General features: G+C 36.3%; 1 protein-coding gene across 1 annotated transcript in view; it reads left to right on the forward strand.

Moving 5' to 3' along the window:
* The window catches only part of apbb3 (amyloid beta precursor protein binding family B member 3), a 29,751-nt gene that overhangs the window by 1,449 nt on the left and 7,697 nt on the right, over positions 1-20,605 (forward strand). Inside the window, exons 2-6 of the mRNA XM_088932124.1 lie at positions 10,958-11,145; positions 11,438-11,511; positions 15,489-15,549; positions 16,340-16,486; positions 17,703-17,830. Coding sequence (XP_088788250.1) covers positions 10,958-11,145; positions 11,438-11,511; positions 15,489-15,549; positions 16,340-16,486; positions 17,703-17,830 — 598 coding nt within the window. The remainder of the gene's footprint in view (positions 1-10,957; positions 11,146-11,437; positions 11,512-15,488; positions 15,550-16,339; positions 16,487-17,702; positions 17,831-20,605) is intronic.

Raw genomic sequence — 20,605 nt, forward strand, 5'->3', positions numbered from 1 at the left:
AAATGTAAAAACGTGTGTCCTGTGCTCCATTTTAAATGTCCTTTCCTGCAGTTTTAATTTGTATCCTCTTGCTTTTGTTTCACTGTTGATTATGGATGAGTTCAATGGGCTTATTTTGTCGGTGCCTTTAAGGACATTGTATACTTGAATACTTGAATCAGGTCCCCTTGTAGTCCTACTAAAATGACTAAAAAAATCAATTTCCAAGACCCTAAGGCTGTCAGTGTAGGAGATTACTTTAAGGAATGTAGCTGATGATTCCACTCTGGACTGAATCCAGCAATAGTGATTTTGTGATGATCATAGTTGTTCTAAATGAAGTCTTTCCATTGAATTTTAACCACACATGCTGGAAATTAAATGCATCACTTAACCTAACATTGTCTCCCTCGCTTTGTTTAGTTAGAAGATAAAGATTACGTGTCCACATAAACATTGTTCATGTTTCTGCACTTGTCTACATGAACTATCATTTTCCAGGCATTTCACCAGTGTTGAATTTTGTGAAAGGCATTTTAAGTTTATTTTACTGTTTCCTACTATTTTGAAAATCACCTGTGAATTTCACTAGTTTACTATCTATGCCATTATCTAGGTCACTGAAATAAATTAGGAAGAGCAGTAGCTCTAATACAGATCCCTGTGGTACTCCACTAATTATGTGATCCCAATTTGAGCATTATTTTTTTTTCTGTACTCTCTGTCTTCTATTCAGTATCCACTTTTGCATCCAAAAGAGTTACCTGTATGTGATGACATTTTTTAAGTACTCAGTTCTGTGTTTTGATAAAGGACAGTAATGCCCAACACAATAATCTTACTTTTTTTTTTCATTCGTTGATTATTTTTTCTCATTTCTTTAAATAATAACATAATGTCTTTGCTTGTTCTGGAGCTTTGTGACCGAGCAGCCTACATCCCTGTTTAAAGAAACTACTGTACTGTATGCAAACGTACAAAATATAAGTTCTCGATGTAGTATTTGCAGCTAGTGTAAATGTGGATGGAAAGGTGCACATAGAATTATATAATGGTCTCACCTCACTTTGTGACTTAAAAAAAATAACTTAACCTTGATTTTCTTATAGGATACATTTTAAAATAAAGGTATTTTACCAAACAGGTTTTAATTTACTGAACAAAAATTCCTAAATGGAAGTTCTAGCATTTGGGTGCACCCAGCTAAATTTGATCAAACATTTCTGTTCATGTATTTATGGATACTAATCCCGCTAAGCTTTATAATAGTGGCAACACTCTCAATCTACAGTATCTACCCTATGGATTCTAAAACCTGGCCATATCAATTTGTAATAAACCAGGGAGGCATATTTTGTATTTACATTTAGAAATGACACAAAAACAAAAAACATCATTGGTTACATTAAGGTGTAAACATATATTTTGTTTTATACTTCCTCTTTGTTGTACAGCAGATGTATTTTGTGCCCTATATGTGTTTTAATGGCAATGTTTAGGTGTTAGTTTAGTTTACTCTCAGGGGAAGAGCCAGGATAAACAGGGAATATTTTAATCTGTCAGACAGGCTTGTTCTAAGGTTCAGCAGAGAAGCTGGTTAAGGGTGAACTTTGTCTATGCAATTAGTTTTTAGCTTTTCACTTTATTTGTCTGACACCTCTAGCACTTGTCCCTCACTTTGTCGAGACAGGAGATGAAGATTAAGTGTCACTAGGTGTTTTTGTCATCTAGCGTCCTACTTTTTGTTCACTTTTGTCTTCTTTGTTTTGTTTCGTACTCTCCGTGGCCTGTTTCATCTGCAAATCCTGCATTTCTTAGTGTGATTCCCATGGAATTACAGGCCAATCATGTTAGGCACACACTTCACATTTGGTGACATGGGATGCCAAAATGGAGGAGATCCCAAAATCTGAAAATGACCTGCTAGTTCTAGAAAACATGCCATAGGGTGAGCTAGCAGAAGAACTGGCAAGTTCCAGATATTTCTTGATAATCCAGAAGCTACTAAACAGGAACACAGATAGAAACACATGGAGCTGCAAAGTGTGGGGGATGAACCAAGCTGAAATGCAGTGCCTTTGCCTGGAAGATGGAGAGAACCAAAGCTGGTAAAACATGAGGTGTCGGGCTATTGAACAATAACTGATCACCTTTGAAGAACTTCTACAGCGTGTTCTTGGGACAGAAGGCAGTGGGCCATTAATTTGATTTCCTGCCAGAATGGGACAGGACTAATCAGACATTGATTAGGTAGTAGGAGACTCTGGACTACAGAAAAATCAGGGGAGCCATTCTGAGAAAATATGAGATTAACATAGACACCTACCATTAGCGACGTAGAGCTTTGGCTATGTAGCTGGAGGAGACCCCACAGACATTGTGTGAACAATGCAGGAGTAGTATCAGAAGCGGATGTAAACTCAGAAAAACCAAGGCTCTTTATTAGTAAAGAGCCATGGGTATTAATATTTAACGGCAGCTTTATTAATATTTAAAAACTTTAGCTAGCAAGAAATGTCTGAGGTGGCAATTTTCTATTACCCACCCGCTGAGCTGGAGAACTGAGAATAATGAAATCAAACTATGTGTATGCGGTGCCTCCAGTAAATTAAGATGAAGCCTTTTATGTAGTAACAAAACCAATAACAACCAATTTCACTTTAGTTTTCAAACTTGTCTATATTGCCTTGTTTCTATTGGGTAAAATCAAATTGGATTATATAATATTCTGATGTACTGTATGATAACTCCTTTTGCATATTACATTATTTATAATAACAACAACAACAATAATAACAATAATAATTCCTGACACGTATATTATATAGCACTTTTCTGAACACTCCACACAAAGTGCTTTACAGGTAATGGGGACTCCCCTCCACCACCACCAATGTGCAGCACCAGTGGGGAGGAGAGCACAGTGATGAAGCCAGTTCATAGAAGGGGATTATTAGGAGGCCATCATTGGTAAGGGCCAATAGGAAATTTGGCCAGAACACCGGAGTAACACCCCTACTCCTTTCTAGAAACGCCCTGGGATTTTTAATGACCACAGAGAGTCAGGACCTCAGTTTTATGTCTCATCCGAAGGACAATGCCTTTTTACAGTATAGTGTTCCCATCACTATACTGAGACATTAGGACCCACACAGACTGTGGGGTGAGCGCCCCCTACTGGCCCCACTTGCACCTCTTCCAGCAGCAACCTTAGCTTTTTCCAGGAGGTCTCCCATCCAGGTACTGACCAGGCTCACGGGCTTTTTATGCAGACTGTGCTAAATCTACCATTATTATTATTGTTGTTATTATTCCACCTGTAAGTCACCAAGAATGAACTCTCATTTCTAACAATAACCTGGTAACCAGATTATTCCAGAGGGCATTTACTGAAGCGTTTTGAGTGAATCTCCTCGTTCAAGGCTACTACAGCAGTATCTCACCTGAGATTTTACCACACAACCCTTTGGGGTGGAGTCCAGAGCCCTGAACACTATACCTTATTACTGTCTCCCTTTGACGTGTTTATATGCTCATAAATGCAAGGTGAATTGTTGGAAATGTGCATTCCTTACAATTACAGTACTAAAACACATCTAATTGTGAGAGCAGAATATGCTCACTTTGTTTCCCACCATGTATCTTTGCTACAACTTCAGCAGCACACTGCAGAACACGTGATTGAATTTGTGATTGAGAGCGAATCCAATGTGTTTACAACAGCTAGTAATGCATAAACACAATAGGGGCATGAAGGAGTGAGCCTAATAATATCTCTGAGAACTGAAATTAGAAAAAAATGATCTAATATGTCTGTTGATGGCCATTGCCGTTTAATCGCCATTTTAAGATTTTATGTGGGTTTCCTGTAGGTGCTCTGGTTCAAAGACATGATAGTAGGTTAACTGGCTTCTATGAAAACTAGCCCTACACAGAATGTCTGTGTCTCTGTGTGTTTCTGCCTTGATATGGACCGGTATCCCATCCGGGGTGTAACCTGCTTTGAGCTTGTTGCTAGTCAGGATAGGCTCCAGCTCCCCCACCACCCTGTATTGAATAAAGCAGTTGGAAAAAGGATAGTATATCAAGGACAGAAGCATCGAGTAAAGGAAGGTCAGAACAGGAGAGGGCTGTGAAATGTGTATGTATAAGATGGGTCACTTGAAAGTATAAAACAAATTGCAAGTCTCCCAGGCAGTTGTACCTCTTGACGTTATTGATCCAGGCCTCATGACTGCTACAGCAGCTTGAGCCTTAACATTTCCAGAAGCCCAGATTGATGTTTTGATCTACTCAGACTTTAATCTTTTGCTATGCAGAGAATCCTGACCTTGTATTAAGCACTCGGCCTCTCTTTTGGGATTACACCATGCCAGATGTATCATTAAATTAATTAGTGGATAAGATAAAACTCCTCTCACACAGTTCCCAAGGAGACATGCCTGGGCGGAGCACAAACGTCCTATGGAAGACGAAATCTGCAACCGAGGACAATCATATCTCTTTTGGCTTGGCTAGCCAAGTAGTTTTTGGTTAAAAATGGCTTTTGAGTAGTTTAACGTAGAGCACATTCAGTCATATATATGAATTAAAATAAGAGTGAAACTATTGAGGCACTAGCTGGAGGTGGGTGTTATAATATTAAGCCTAGAATTGAAGCAGGCGAAGCATACATTGTACTCCTCTATTTTTTCTTAATTGTACAGATGATGGTGGTCAAATGCTTAATGTGCTAGTTTCTTTAGTAAAAAACTACCTGTGTAGATTAAGCCTTGGTTTTGTAGATAGAGTGACGAGAACCTCTCTGTTTTCTGCATCATCAACATAATTAACACTTCAGGTGGTCAAACCAATAAATAAAATAGTGACTTGATACTCTAAAATAGATTAGAGGTGATACATTTTGGCATATTGTGTAGCATAAAAAAGTCCTAAAGAATACTGGTGTTTAGTGTATATTGAGTAAAAATCAAAGGGCTCCTTTTAACAACATAAGAAGAACCTTTATGGGATCCACTTTTCTATCTGGCTTATGTACTGGTTGTTATTTTTTTCAATGGCTACCTAAGAACTACTGTATTTTCATATGTATTTTTAATTGCATAGTTGATACTATGATGAAACTTGTTTCTTAGGAATGAACCTGGCTTAAGGAATAATTATTGACAGCTGTTTGTTATTGAATGCACCATCTTGATTTTTTTTTTAAGATGTCAAATGCCTGTTTAAGAGTATCTAGAGCACGGCTCACAGTACTGTACAAATGAAAACTCTTGTTAGCTGTTCACTTTGCCCAATCCTGTGAATCCAATGTACAGAGGTCATGTATGCTTGGCAAGCTGACCAATTAATTATAGGAGAATATCTTCTCTTTTTTGGTCTGAGAAACAGTATAAAGAGAGTCTTCATTTTGTTGATCTTTAAATGGAGCAGAATATGTATGCTGGGCAGATTTCTCCGAAAGGGAATGGATGAAACATAAAGTGGTTTCAGCAGAGGGATATGAGGTTGGTTAATTACCTGTAACCATCAATTTGTTTAATCTGCTGCAGTGGAGGTGCATAAATGTCAGGAGTAGATGAGACTGAAGTGAAATTCTTGGCAACATTCATGTTTGACTTGAATTACTAAATGTACTATAAAATGAATTTTAATGTAAAAGTGTTTACATATGTCATAAACACAACATGTATGAAACATAATTTTTGTCTTTTTCTCATCCTAAAAACCGAATCAGATGTACTGTATTAACAAGTCTAATACAGGAATTTATGTGTTGTTCAGTATTACACAGATATACATATTTTTAGGCTGCTCTTAACATGCATGCATGCTGATATATTCACAATTAATGTCTGTAATTCCTTATGTCTTTTAACATTCTAAATTAATATGTTAAAGTGATTTCAGATGTTTTGGCAAGGAAGGAGTTATAGAAAATAAAACTATTTTATCAATAATACAAAGCATTTCTGTTTTTCTTTGGAAAGGAAGAGATTACTCTCTAATAAATCAAAATGGCCAAAGAAAATCAAGGAAATTCACTTAACAAATTGTCTTAGACAAGCATTTTTGCATAAATTGATTCGGTTTTGCTTCTTCTACTAAACACCTATCTATATCAAATGCTGCATTTTTTAATCTATGATGCACTGTTACATTTAAACATAATGTTTAAATGTCAGCCTTATCCAATTATTTTTTTATTTCTTTTTTTATGACAAGAAATCATCAATGCAATTACTTGCATTGTTCAATACTTTAGTTCTGTATTTTATTTTCAGACATGTCGTACATATCACAATGAGATGTTCATGATCCTTATTTTTTTCAGTCATTTGTCTATTTATAGAAACTGATACAAAAATATAAACTGTAAACATTCAGATAATCCTTTATAAGGAAGATGACAAAATCTTTCACAGTCTGTAGGTGCTGCTTTGACCCAGTTACTGTATCTACCACAGCCCATTGTTTGATATTTTTGCATTACATTTCTCTGCTTCTAGCAACATTGACAATATTGTCAGCATCTGCAGTGTTTGTTGTGTCTTTACCTTCTCTAAAAGGAGGTCACCCACAGACCTAGTCTGAAATGTAGACAGAGCATCCCTGCATTATTTTGCTCTGATAATAGGCAAGTCAGGCTGCTGAAAACACAAGTAAGGACATCTGTGTAAAAGTCTGGTCATCAAATTGGGAAGTATTACTTTTAAGCTAATTTCCTCCTTGCTTAGTCAGGCTGAAACTGAAAACTCCTTTCACATAAAACATGTGTTGCAATAGTGGAGGATGGTTAGAAATCCTCTGAGATGTTCTTTGAAATCTGGTTTTGGTTTGCATGTCATTTCTGCAAGCAGTGTGTAATTCAGTAATTGGGAGTACAACAACATGTAATAGTAATTGTTACGTGAATGAATTAGAAGGAAGTGCTTTGTGACTGTGCTGCCTTCATACCAGTGATCCATACAAAACGATTAGCCACTCCCTGCAAAAAAGCTCATTCAACATATGGGAACCCTGGTAACAGAAAAAGACCTTTCACATTTTGTATTGGTTTTTACTCCTTTATCCTTGAAAACTTGAATGACTTGAAGTCAGAGTGGCACTAAAAGCTTTAAAGTCATATGTTATGCTGTGCTGTGGACTCAGATAAAATATTGTGGATAGATCTATGTAATATGAAGCTAATGAAGATGAGGTCCGTACTGTAAATTTTAGCTATTGCGCAATTCAGTGACATGATTAGTTGTTTAGTTCGTCCTGTGTGTCTTGGTAGGATTAAAGGTCATTATTATTGTTATTAATAATATTTCCTTGCATTATGTACTGTAGGATCCTGTAGGATCCCAAATCTTTAAAAGGGCTCCTATCTCAATACTGACCAGTGCTGCTGTCAGAGAAGAATGTTCAATGTTCAGGACAAGACACGATAGAACAAATTATAAATACCTTTTGCACAGGCTGCTAAAAAAGGCAGCTTTGGCTACAATCCATTTGGCAACTACTGTAAGGAGCCACTAACATGCTGACCAAGGAGAATCTGCTGTAAAAGAGCATAACAGAGCATTAGGGAAAAACATAATCATAATCAACATTGAGATTGTAATCATTGCATTTTTTTCTTTTGCACTGTTTCAGATCCAGCAATTTAAAAGTATGTGACAATTAAGACTTAAATTGCTAATTGTCTGGTTTTCTAGAAGGGCACTGAGCCATAATTAATCCACTAGACACAGACGTTCCCTTGACATGTGTCTTTGTCTTTGGCAGTAGATACTGCAGCAGGGGCTGGGTGAATCCATCTTATTCCTGCCCACTCTGTCCTGGAGGATTGAAGGATGGGCTAATGACCTTGAGTTCAAGCTTTAATCGTTTGGAGTGCCTGGGCTCTTTTATTAGACACTGCTGTAACATTTTTTTTGGCGCCTTGCATGCTGAAATTTCTGTGTCAAGCAATAATAAGACAGGTAGGCTCTGTCCAAAGGGGTTTTGTTTTGCACCTTGTGAAGTGGTTTTGGGGGGGAAATCAAAACTTGTGATTGGGGACTGCAATGAGGCATTACAGTTACAGCTCTTGGTTCTTGGGTTCAGTTCCAGACTGGAATCCCTTCTGTTCCAGTGTGGTGTTTGCATGCTTACCCCATGTGCATGTGTGTGCTTTAGTTTTCTCTCACCTTCCAGCGAGATATTGCCTAGATTATTGGAGTTGCTAAATCATTCACTTGTGATTTATGTGCATGCCCTGTAACAGACTGACATCTTGTTCAAGGTGTAGTTCTGCCTCATGCTTCTGGGCTACAGGCTGCCAGGACCCTTTCCAGGACTAAGTGGTTTTCTGATAATGGTCAGATATCTTGTGATTTGATATACAGTATGACAGTACTGGACTGTGTCCTGTATTGGTCATGCATTAGTTTATAAATACACACAGGAAGCAGGATTTGCTTAGAATAAAATTGGATTAGAATACATACGGCAGAGTTTGTTTTAAGGGAAATACTTTTTATTTCCTAATATGTCAATGAAATTTATGATGATTTGTTCTGTAAGTGGTACTCTGCTTAAAGATGGCATAATCTTTAAATAGAGGCTAAAAGAAGAAGCCATCAGCCTCTGTCTGAGATGTCCGTGGTGGAATATTTGAGTTATGTCTTGAGTTTAGAACGATTATGCAAGCAACTTTGGAAGTATTTCCTCTTCATATATAATTTACTACTGAAAAAAGGTACTTATCATTTATTTTGTTAGGGATAACAGTCACTCTGTTTTGCCATACTAGATATTAATTGATAAAAATATCTTCGGAGCAAAAAAGTAAAAATGTAATGCAATCCTCTCTTGCCAAAATACCTTTCATAGTATATAACAGTAAGTACTTTCATCATCATTAAGTTAAGCAAGGAAAAAATAATGGAATTAATTGAATATAAATAATAAACCTGCCAACAAAAACCTGAAAAATATGTTGATAATTAATAAAACTATGTATCAAACAAATAAGTTATTTTTAATGGAAAAAAGATTAGCTACCTGTGGTACTACATTAATGTTTTGGCAAGACTGTGCCTTGTTATTATGCTTCAGGGCAAATCAAGATGTAATGATCTATACAGAGCTCTATCTTTATTTAATATCTGTTTGACTTTTGTGCAGAACAATCTCCAATCCAATAAATAAAAATGTATCATTTTTTCAAATTCAATTTATTGAAGTGCTGCAAAGAATAGAAAATCAGTTTCATAATCCATTCCGTAAACACAAAGAGTATTTGCGAATCCATTTCATGCTGTAGATTGATGGAGCAAATTTTCACCCTTTTGTGCTATTTTTCACAAATGTCATTAAATGCTTGCTTTTTCAACAGTTACAAAGCGCTATGGTATTACCTGAAGTGATATTAATCTCTTAAAATAATAGCCTGCAGTGTGTTACAAATCTTAAATATATGTGTTTGTGGTAGGAATACTGAAATCAATCAGAAATAGGACAAAGAGTGTTTATGGAAAGCACTCTGCGGTACTCCACAGTCTAGTTCAGCACCCTGCTTTCAGCACTTCACATCTCAAAACATCTGTTGTGTTAGATGTAGCTTAATTGAATCTGATATATTTTAAGTCTACTAATCATATTTCTTGAAAGTATAACATACAAACATATAAAAATATAAACATATAAAATACATAGTCTAGCTACCACTTTAAAGTGTACCATAAAGTCTATAGTATTTTATGTTCTGAAAAGAGGATTACATGCCACGAGTTGAGCCTGGATTGGACCTTTTGAATTTTTAATGTGCCTGGTTTCACTGAAATTCTCAGAAAACAAGGAATTTCATGGCCTGACTATACACTAATCAAAACAACTGAAACTGTTAGTGTTGCAATTTAGCATTAAATTGTTGAGGTATGCACTGCATGAAACATTTTAATATCATTTTATTGATATTAGCAAAACAGTGGTGTAAATAATTGCATCTACATGAAGGTAATCTACAAGAAAGGCAGTAATAGTTAACGTATGCATATTTGTAGATATTATTTAATGGAATTCCTTAACTCCTTAACTAAAAGTAACTTTCCTCTTACTCATTTTGAGGTTACTTTGCTTGATCTAACTAATATTGTACAGTATGTGTTAAATGGTATTGTTATGTGTGTGGGTCATTGGGAAATGTAGTTTTTTGTACATGTATTTCCTCAGCAGAAATAACCATTGATATGTGTGGAATTAATTTAAAACTGAAAAAGCTGTCTACACTTAGTTGAGCACAAACTAACAAAACCACTATGTATCATTTTCTATTACCCCTCAGTCACTAGGATACATTCCATGAGGGAAGCAGTTCATAAAAAAACTGCTTACAAAAACCTTGAATTGACAGCCTCATGTTTATTGTGGTATTTTGAAAGTTTTTTAGTATGTGTAATAATAATAATAATAATAATAATAATAATAATTGCTTAGACTTATATAGTGCTTCTTGAACACTCCACTCAAAGCGCTTTATAGGTAATGGGGACTCCCCTCCACCACCACCAATGTGCAGCCCCACCTGGATGATGCGACAGCAGCCATAGTGTGCTAGAACGTTCACCACACATCAGCCATTAGTGGGGAGTAGAACAGAGTGATGAAGCCAGTTCATAGATGTGGATTATTAGGAAGCCATGATAAATAAAGGCCAATGGGAAATTTGGCCAGGACACCAGGGTCTTTTCCTCTTTTCGAAAAACACCTGGGGAGTTTTAATGACCACAGAGAGTCAGGACCTCAGTTTTACATCTCATCTGAAGGATGCCGCCTTTTAACAGTATAGTGTCCCCGTCAAAACTTAAACTGCTTAAAACAATTAAATGGATCTAAAATAGTCTGTATCTTTAAGACTTTTTTTTTCGTGCAGGACCTGAATAAGGTTTGTCAAAAATCGGTCCACTTGGGAAAAAAACTTGTCCAAATTATCTCCTCTTCTGCCCAGATAACATTTGGAATGACCAGAATTTGGAGCCGGACTCGGATCTCCCACCAGGCTGGAGGACGATCAGGGACAGCACTGGCACCTATTACTGGCACGTGCCAACTGGCACCACTCAATGGCATCACCCAGCCTGCAGCTCTGATGGGGACCAGACTGCAGTCAGTGGATTTGCAACCACAGGCTATGAGGCAAGTGAACACATGGCTTTTCTCAGGATAGGAGCTGTGTTAGCTGGGTTTTCTTTTTCATCTCAGCGATGCAAAGTTGACATCCAGACACTTATTGAAAAAGGGTAAGATGATGTGGGAATGGATTTTGACATATTCACATTCTAGGCAATTTGTCTTTTTTAAACGATGATACAGAGATTATTGTATTCCCTTAGAAACAGTGTGTGCCTCCACACTTTCAATACCAGCCTCAAGTGTTATTTAGGGTTCTCTGATGTTAAGGTGAGATGATTTTCTCATTTTCCTCCAGGGATTCCATCCTGATGGATCAAGACAATCTAGAGGAAGACAGATTGAGAGCCCCATGGCCTCCATAACCAACAGGTACCAGTTTTAGCCTGTTAAGAGGCAGGCAGCCTGCTTGGTCTAAACTCAATTTTCCTCTCATGCCTCATGCACATCTGAGGTGAATTAGGTCAAAGGTTTATGTACTGTATGCACTTACCAGTCCCTGTGGAGATTTTCAGTATATGTTTTTTTTAATCTGAAGTGCCATCACTCGACTTGTCATAGAGACAGTGTGTATAAAACTCTAAAAAACTTAAGTTGCCTTACCAGAGGAGTTAGGTTTGCTTTTTACTGCATGATGGTATCTTTAGATGAGCACACTGAAAGAATATTTTTCACGTTTTTTTCAGAGTTAATTTAAAGTTAAGCAATAAGTTTAGAATTACTTTCCTTTTTGGTAGCCATTTACTTTTACAAATCAGATTGAAAGATTACTAACCTTCAGGTTTCTATGGATTCTAAATGAAATCTGCTGTCATTTGTCTTACAGAGTTTCATTAGTTATGTTATTAACTCAATAGCATAATAGTTCTGCCCAAAAAGTTAATTAAAGAAGAAAGTTATTGTTATCATTTTTATTACAAAGGCAATGAATAATGTATGCCATCCCAAATATTCCATGGTTACGGTCCTTTTTTTTACAGTAATTGCTTTTTTGCTTCAGTGAGTGCCGTGAAGTGCTTAAGTAGACAGTCTCTGCAAAAACAACGCTACTCTATTGCTCTCCTTGCTGTGGTTGCTCCTTGCTGACCTTGTGACCAATAACTGCCTGTAGGCTGCAGACACACTGTATATAGAACCCTCTGTTGACTTTTTTCCCCTTTGAAATAGTGCTTGCTTACGTGTTAATAGTTTTAATTTCCATGGGAACACAATTAACGTATGAAATTGGATGGGGATAGACCCTCAATTTCTGACATACTGTACCATACATCCTGAACAGATACTGTGTCTGCAGCCACCATTCAGTGTCAGATGAAAATGAAAGGTATTTTAAACAGACATATATTATTATAAACAAATAGTTTTTTGTGATTGCTATTGCCTTGCATAAAATTTGTCTACTTACATTTATCTGCAGGGAATGACTTATATATACAGTAAGTGTTTATGATGTACTAGTTGGCATCAAAATATTTTCTTTGTTTTTGAATTAGAAATTTGGACAAATGTTGCTGAGCTATTTTATTTGGAAGGATGGATTTTAGTTTGGCCAATATTATTCTGGCAATTTAACTTTCCACTGTGGGCAAAGTTTTATTCTGTTCTGCTTTATGTCTACACTGTATTCTTGTCCCTTCACTAAAAAAAGTGACATACTTAGTTGTTTTTTTACAGCTTTGTGCAGGTAATGAACTCATTGGTTCCAGTTAGTCAACCACATTTACAGCAAATTTGACTCCTTTTTTGCTGCATTATCAATGTCAAGTATAATAAATTTCTCAGTAAGTTTCCCCGCTTTTTGCCCCCCTAAGGAAGTAGTTAAAATGAGAGAAGCACATCTGTATCCTTGTTGCTGTGTGCATCCCCTGTGAGTGATAAAAATAGTTGTCTATACCACATGAAAACATACATCACACAAAGCTCGAAAACCTTCCATTTTAGTTTCCCTGCAAAGCTGTTACTGGAGAATATAAAAGAAAAAAGTGCCTGCCTAAATAACCAAAACCCTTTTCAGTAAATCTGGGATCATTTTTTTAATCTTGTAGAGTGTATAGATTTGGACATACAACATGTCCATTTACTGGCTGTGTCCTTCACTTTGTGGAAAATCAGGCTTTTGAAGTCTTTGAGAAGCTTGGTTTGGCTTCCTTCCTCTCTCCTTTTTTTTCTTTTGACACACCTTTGATGTATTCATCTGTGATCTTTCCAGATTTAATCAAGTCAGTACCTCTGCTAAAGAAGGCTTACCTGGAAGAGACATGTTGAATATTTCCAAGTTCTGCAATATCCTATGGGAAAATATCTTTGTCACTTTTGCGATTGTGACTAAAATAGTGTAACAAATAAAATCTGTTCAATGAATAAAGAAATCAATTTCCCTGTGAAACTGAGCAAAAGGCAAAGCAGTCCATCTGTAGACACATGGAATTCAAGAGGGGATGTTTTGGCTCAATGGACATTGCTCTTGCATTTTTCAGTATTGGCAGCAAATTTGCCACACTGAAAAAAAATGTTCTCTATTTCAATGTGATATGTTTATTGTGAAAAATTATAAAAGTATAAAAAACATGTATGCAATTTTTAAATGACATTTATATGTTGTCTGGGGTTTTAAGCTTATATTTTCCTAAACTGCTATCTGACAGAATATATTTAGAACTAGCACTCCTGGTATTGGCAGCAAAAATCCAACCATCTTATATTCATAGAAGATCCTTATGACAGAATCCTACTTTTCAGAGGTACTTTAATGTGAATAAGCAGGTGCACCAAACAAACTCCTGAGCAATGTTATAAATAATTCCCCTTGATGGTAACACTTGCTCATGACATTCAGTAGACCAAAACAGATCTGAGACCTTTGAGATGCTTCTTTCTTTTCAAAGCGCAAGTGTGGCAGAAACCTTTTCCTATGATTTTCTAAGACATAAGAATACAAATCATATCAGAAATGTCTCCACTGAGGAAAGGAATGCTTATCATGCAATTTTCTTTATTATTCCTGCTGAAAGAGAGCACATTTTTACTGTTCTATTGATATTAGATTGTTGAGATTGTATCGAAAGGTGTAAAATATACAGTACATAAGACAGAGGTTTATTCAGCACAACCTTTATAAAAGCAAAAGCAGTGTAATGTATAGTAATGTGAAATCCAACAGAACACCTTTTTCTTACATTTAAACAAAATCTCTGACTGATACCTAATATTCAGATTATCATTGGCTTAGAAAGGGAAAGTCTGTGCCTCTGTGCCTTACACATTCTTCTGAGAGTGTGCAGAAACCCATTTACTGCAGGTCAAGAATCTCAAAACTAGTTTTGAAAACATTTAGGTAAGGCTGGCAGAACATGCTTTTAAAGTGTCGTGTGAATTGAAGATTTCATAGTCTGAATCATTCACCCAATCAATATAAATATACTGCTTATCTTGGTGTGAGTTATTGCAAGATGGAGTCTACACCACAAGCTGAGGTCACAAGACAGGACTGAGAGCGCAAATGCACTCCGCCTGAATGGGATACCAGTCCATCATAAGGCTACTGTGAAACAAACAGTGAGAAATTTAGAGTAAACAGATCTAGCCATTATGTCTTTAGAAAGTAGAAGGAGCCAGAGCAAATGGAAAAGAACCCATACGAACATGGTGGGGAACATGCAGACTCTCCACAGACAGACACCTGAGGCTGGAATGAAATCTAGGAGCTGCTCCACAGCATTACGAGCTGCCAGAGCAGTCCTGCAGCCGGAAGAAGGTTAAGAAAAGTTTGTCTCAGCAATGTATCTTTGTGTTTTATAAATAGCAGAACAAATTGTGTCAGTGAGCCCAGACAAAAAAGGAAACACTGCATTCAAACCTGAGTGATATTGAAACTTCTCTCACACAAGGTCACCCAAAGCACAGTTGTCTCCTGTAGAGAAAAAAAAATGAATATCTTGTATCCCTATGAAAAATACACATGTACATATAAAATTACCTAGCAGATAAACAACTTATTAAAACAACCGTCACACTCTTGTTCACAGAAAAGAAAATGATATGACCCTTAGAACATACAAAGAGAAGACTCTCTCTTTCACTCATTTTGGTAGTTTAGTAGCTAAGTGTTGCCAGTAATTAGAAAAAGAGTTACCTCCTACCTAGGTTGCCAGTTCCAGGAATTCAGAATGGTTTGTGAAAGAAATGTTTCCTCTGCTCCATCTTAAATAAATTTGATTTTAGGTTCCATTTGTGAGCAGTATCCTTGTTGTGCTACAGAGAATAAGATAGTTCCCTAGGCTGCTCTATAGAAGAGATTTAGCCCCCTTAACCTATAAACATTGATAAAATTGGCCCTGTTTGTTCTGCAGGAGCTCACTTCCTTGGCAAGAGGAAGATTATTTCCAAACCAATAGTGACCCTGACTCTAAGGTAAGGTATAATTCAATACTTTTATTTTATGAACTAACAAGGTCTGTTGTCTGAGATGCCTTATCTGCATATAAATGGTACAGCTCACACAACAAACTTGTATTCTTTGTGCCCACGGGGAAACAGGCAGCAAATAAAACTCATCATACAGTATTAAAAGACAAAATACATTTAGTTTTGATTTGAATTACCTTTGTCTCTACATGTCAGGTGAGCTTATTCAATATACGAATTGCAAGAATTGTGTTGTATCTGTTTGCAACTAAATTATATTTTTTTTATAATTAACAAATAAAAACCGAAACATAAACCCCTCTCCGCTGAATGCAAACAACACAGTTGAACTGACACAGATGTACTGCACTGGTACTTTCTGCATTATTTACAGTGCAAAGACAATACAACCACAGCCTAATTAGAAAATCAAAGTTTTCTCCTGCTAAGTATAGTTAGTTCAGGGCTGAGGAAAAGTCTGTGATTTTTTTAGTCATTTGGGAATTGTCATTTACATACACGGTAGTGTTCACTCTTTTATCACAAATTAGTACATCTTTGACAAGAATGAAAGATTTGACAGCTCCACTGATGTTCAATTACTTCCTGTAGAAAATGTAGACAGTGCCTTCCTAAATAAACAGTTAGGTACAGATGAAATTAAAATAAACAGACAGTCTAAGAGAATATTTGTGCTCCTATGTACAGTATGTATTAGGTGGATCAAGTTGCTCTCCTGGGCTCCTGGTTCTTTGGTCTTTGTTGATCAACGTGATCCTGTCTCTGTTCCCAATAGTGCTTCGCTGTGCGCTCACTGGGCTGGGTGGAGATCCCTGAGGAGGACCTCGCTCCAGGCAAGAGCAGCATAGCTGTCAATAACTGCATTCAGCAGCTGTCCCACAGTAAGTGTGAGGGCCGGGATGCTGTAGGAGCCTGGGGGGAGGTGAGTATAGCATTGAGAAAGGAGCGCCTTTCAGTCACTGGCCTAGTGCACATCAAGCTGAGAAGGAAATGTCTAACTCTGTTGAATATATTTTTACCACTGTTTTTTTTTTTCAGATTTTGTGTCTAAAATGTCAAGGATTACGTCATTCTTGTGCTTTTTTCATTTTCTCTTTCTTTTGTAGTTCTCTGCATTTGAGCTTAGTAAAGACTGATTGCACCATCCCCATCTATTAGATATATTTGAAACATCTGGTGAAATTCACTTAAATTTAAATTCACTTAAATTCACTTAAAGTGTTAGTTTTGTACTTGATGCAGAAGGAACTTGGGCTTCAAACATATTAAAACTTACTGTACTTATTTAAAATACTCCACTAATGTAAATATTCAAAATATGCAGAGTACCAGTAAGAGGTTTTCCTTCTGTCTATACACTTTAATTTTTTTTTATTTAATTAAAACTTGATACAGACTTTTTAAGAGCAATCTGGCTTATAGTTATGGCCATATTAATACTGGGTCAGTGTAGACATGCATTATGGGAATATGTAACCACTGACAATAGTGAATAGGAAAGACAGAAAGCACAAAACCTGCAGTCTGATACCAATACCAGTGACATATTTGTACATTTCCAGAAGGCAATGGCAACATAAAAGGCTGCTTCAGTGACATTGGAATTAATAGCACTGTGCCACACAAATACTACTTCTAAATGTAGCCTTGCAGATTTTTTTTCGTGATTTTTATTTTATCTTCTGGAAGGCAGTAATCTGTCTGGCTAGGAAATTGCTATAGGGGTTTAATTGTACAGGGCCTTTATTCCCAATTACTTTTTTGATTATTAGTTGTCCAGACCTAGCAGTCATCAAATGAACTCAATGTACTGGACTTGTACCTTGATAATGTCTCATGTGCTAATTGACTTCAGCTCAGGTTTGGTAGGTCTTTTATGTACTCACTTCTTTGACGTTTCCAATGAGGTAATTTAGAAAGCTTTTCGAATTATAGAAATAGACTGTTGGCGTGCCATAAAGCATAAGAAACACCTTGGGACACAGTTAACTCCAGAGCGGATGTGAATTAATAGGTTGTTTATAGGAATCTCAATGGATAACTGCCACTGCAGAAAATAACAAAATTCTGTATCTATGTGCTCTATGTGGGCTATAACTTATATATTGCATTACTTGACTACGGTTTTCAACCCACAGGGCCAGGACATGGTAATGATTCTGAAGAAGGACACTCTTAGTCTGGTTGACCCAGTAGACCACAGCCTGATCCACTGTCAACCCATTATTAATATCCGAGTATGGGGGGTAGGCTGTAACAATGGCAGGTAAGACTTCATTGATGACATGAAAAGGAGATCTCAAGCACATCAGGTATCTTTACCAGAATAGTAAAGCTAACTTATTGATCCTCAAGTTAGAGGGCTCTGGTGTATAGTGGAAATAGTGATAGGTTCAAAATTGGTGAGGTGGATGAATTGATGATACGTTTTGTGTGATAATCCAAGCTAATTCATGGATGGTTAGGAATTTTAAAATGCCAGCATTGTGAATTTTACAGCCTTTGGCCAGTGTAGTGTTTGCAGCTGAAGCCTCCAATTTATGTTTTGGTCCTTGCATGAATCACAGTTAAAGATTTATATTGTAAGCTTAAACTGTTTTGTTCTAAGACAGCCTCATTGAACTATTCTTGATTGCACAGACCTGAGTGATGCAGCAGAATATATAATGTCCCTCTTGTTATTCTCTTCACTAATACACAGCAAAGAACCTCAGTTAAGAATGGAAAGTCTTTAGATTAGTGTACCGGGAGATTTTCTTCAGACAACCTAGGAGGTAACAGTACAGTATGTTTAAGTACTGAAGCTTGCAGAGGACGTGATCTGAAAAATAGAATTCCTACTGTCATCTGTGGAGAACTCTCTTGGCAGTGTTGCTGAATACTCCTGAGGAATAACCAGCAAGCGACCCTGGTCTCTAATTTGATGCAGCCACATACTATGACCACTGGAACTTACATAGCAAATTATGCCAAGAACATTAAATGGAACAGAATTGTTAAATATCTGCATGCAATGGCCTTAGGATATTTTGATATAATCTTCATTTCTACCTTGTACTTACACACTGGTGCAAACTGGGTTGAAGATAATCTGCTTGTAAATTTCATTTTAAAATGAAGAGACAAGTTTTCTCAGCTAACGATAAAAAAAATGACTACCAGGGGAATTCATTCTGACAAACTATTGTACTGTAAGTCAAATGAATTGGAATTTCCTGTGGCTCATCAGCATTAAGTTAATGGGTTTAATTTCTGAAAACATTGTTGTTTTGAGATGGGGTTTCTGTCTGTTGCTATCAATTTTAGCACAACAATAAAATATTAACTGTTAGGGCTTTGCAGTTATCCTCTCACTCCTAAACCTTTCTTTATAGGTAACATGCATTACAGTGAAAGCTCTAATGCAGTACAATACTTCCATAGTTTTAGTAGCATGCTAACACAGTGTTTTTTTTTGCAACATTATGCCCTTTACGCATGTGCATTCTAAATACTTTGCATCATTCTTAAGGAACAGCACAGTCCCATGAAGAGCTTTGTGTTATGTGCACACATTTACTGTAATTTACAGTGGTTCCCACTGCCTTACTCTTCTAAGGAATGCATATAAGACAAGCCAAGCCATTAGATGACAGGTTTAGTGTTTCGCATTGAGTGCCAAACTTGCCACCAGAGTGGTGTCATTTTTAACAATGTTTTTTTCTTTCATTTTTGATTGCTACCCTCGAAACAGAGACAGGTAACTACTTTTTTGGTTTACAAGGTTATTAATGTAGCAATAGTTTGCATGGTACTAATCTTTTCAATAATGCCTAAAGGGCACAAAGCTTATATATTATCATTCATTAAGGAGTTATATTGCTTTTCTACATTTCATTAGTACATGTATAGTATCATTTTCATACTAAGACAACTCATAGATTCTTATGGAAACATATTCCCTTACACATTTGAGATTATGAACAGAACATACTTAAATTAATCCATTTCATGCATTGATGAGACATTTTTAATAAAACATTCTCCATTCCTTTGAATTACAAATAGTACATGTATTAAAAAAAGAAATAGGAAATAAAAACCTAACCTGCATGAGTCAATTAGCTGCTCTTTGGCTGTCAGACATTAGAGAAAAGATTAAAGATTAATGTGCTTAAAGAGTTCAATATTTTTTCTATACCACATACCACATAACCACTGCTGTATGATAATGTGCCCTTATAAAAAACAACAACTTTATGCCACATAATTAAGATAACAAGTAAATCAATAAATGTCTGAGATGTAGTTTTAAAACATGATAACAATTTTAATTAAATGGTTGTGGTCACTCATCTCTTATTTACTAAATACATTTACCCTCTTGTCAAATATTATATGTATTAGTGACAGGTCATTTATAGGAAAAGGAAGTGAAAATGTTTTTAGATTTATGGAGAGCTCACTGAAATGAAAATGATTAAATTAATTTTACTCTGCAGTTAAGCAAGCTTCTTTTAGATTTTATGGATTAACGTACAGTATGTTTTTATACAGGCTGAAAACAAAAACAGTGCATTCTCCAGTACTCACTGTAATGCTACCAAAGTAAGAAAAGAGTGCCTCTCTATAATTTTTAACCCTATTATTTTTGCCCCAGCACTACTTCTTGAACTTCTAAAACTAATACTACAATTGCTTATGTAAAAAAATATTTTAGAACTTGCCACACATATGTGTTAGGCAATAACTTACTAGAGTTTTAATTCTGAAACAGAACAAGAAACCATGTTATAATTATCTTCCTGTGTGCCCCACACCGAGCTACTTTACACATTAGAAAGTACGTTTTGACTTGAATTTCTGGTGTTTAGATCAATTAGATTGACCCAAGTATAGAATGTCACTCCACATGCTACATGCAGATTATCTATGAAAGTGAATATTAATATGTAAATAATGAAATGGAAATTAGAATTCTGCCATTGCTACCCAAAGAAAAATAATTTATCTTTCTCTTTGATCCTAGTGTTTGCCCTGAATAATTGAAAAGCTGTGGGAA

This window comes from Atractosteus spatula, chromosome 14 (genome assembly GCF_055471065.1).
Source record: "Atractosteus spatula isolate fAtrSpa1 chromosome 14, fAtrSpa1.hap1, whole genome shotgun sequence".
NCBI lineage: Eukaryota > Metazoa > Chordata > Actinopteri > Semionotiformes > Lepisosteidae > Atractosteus > Atractosteus spatula.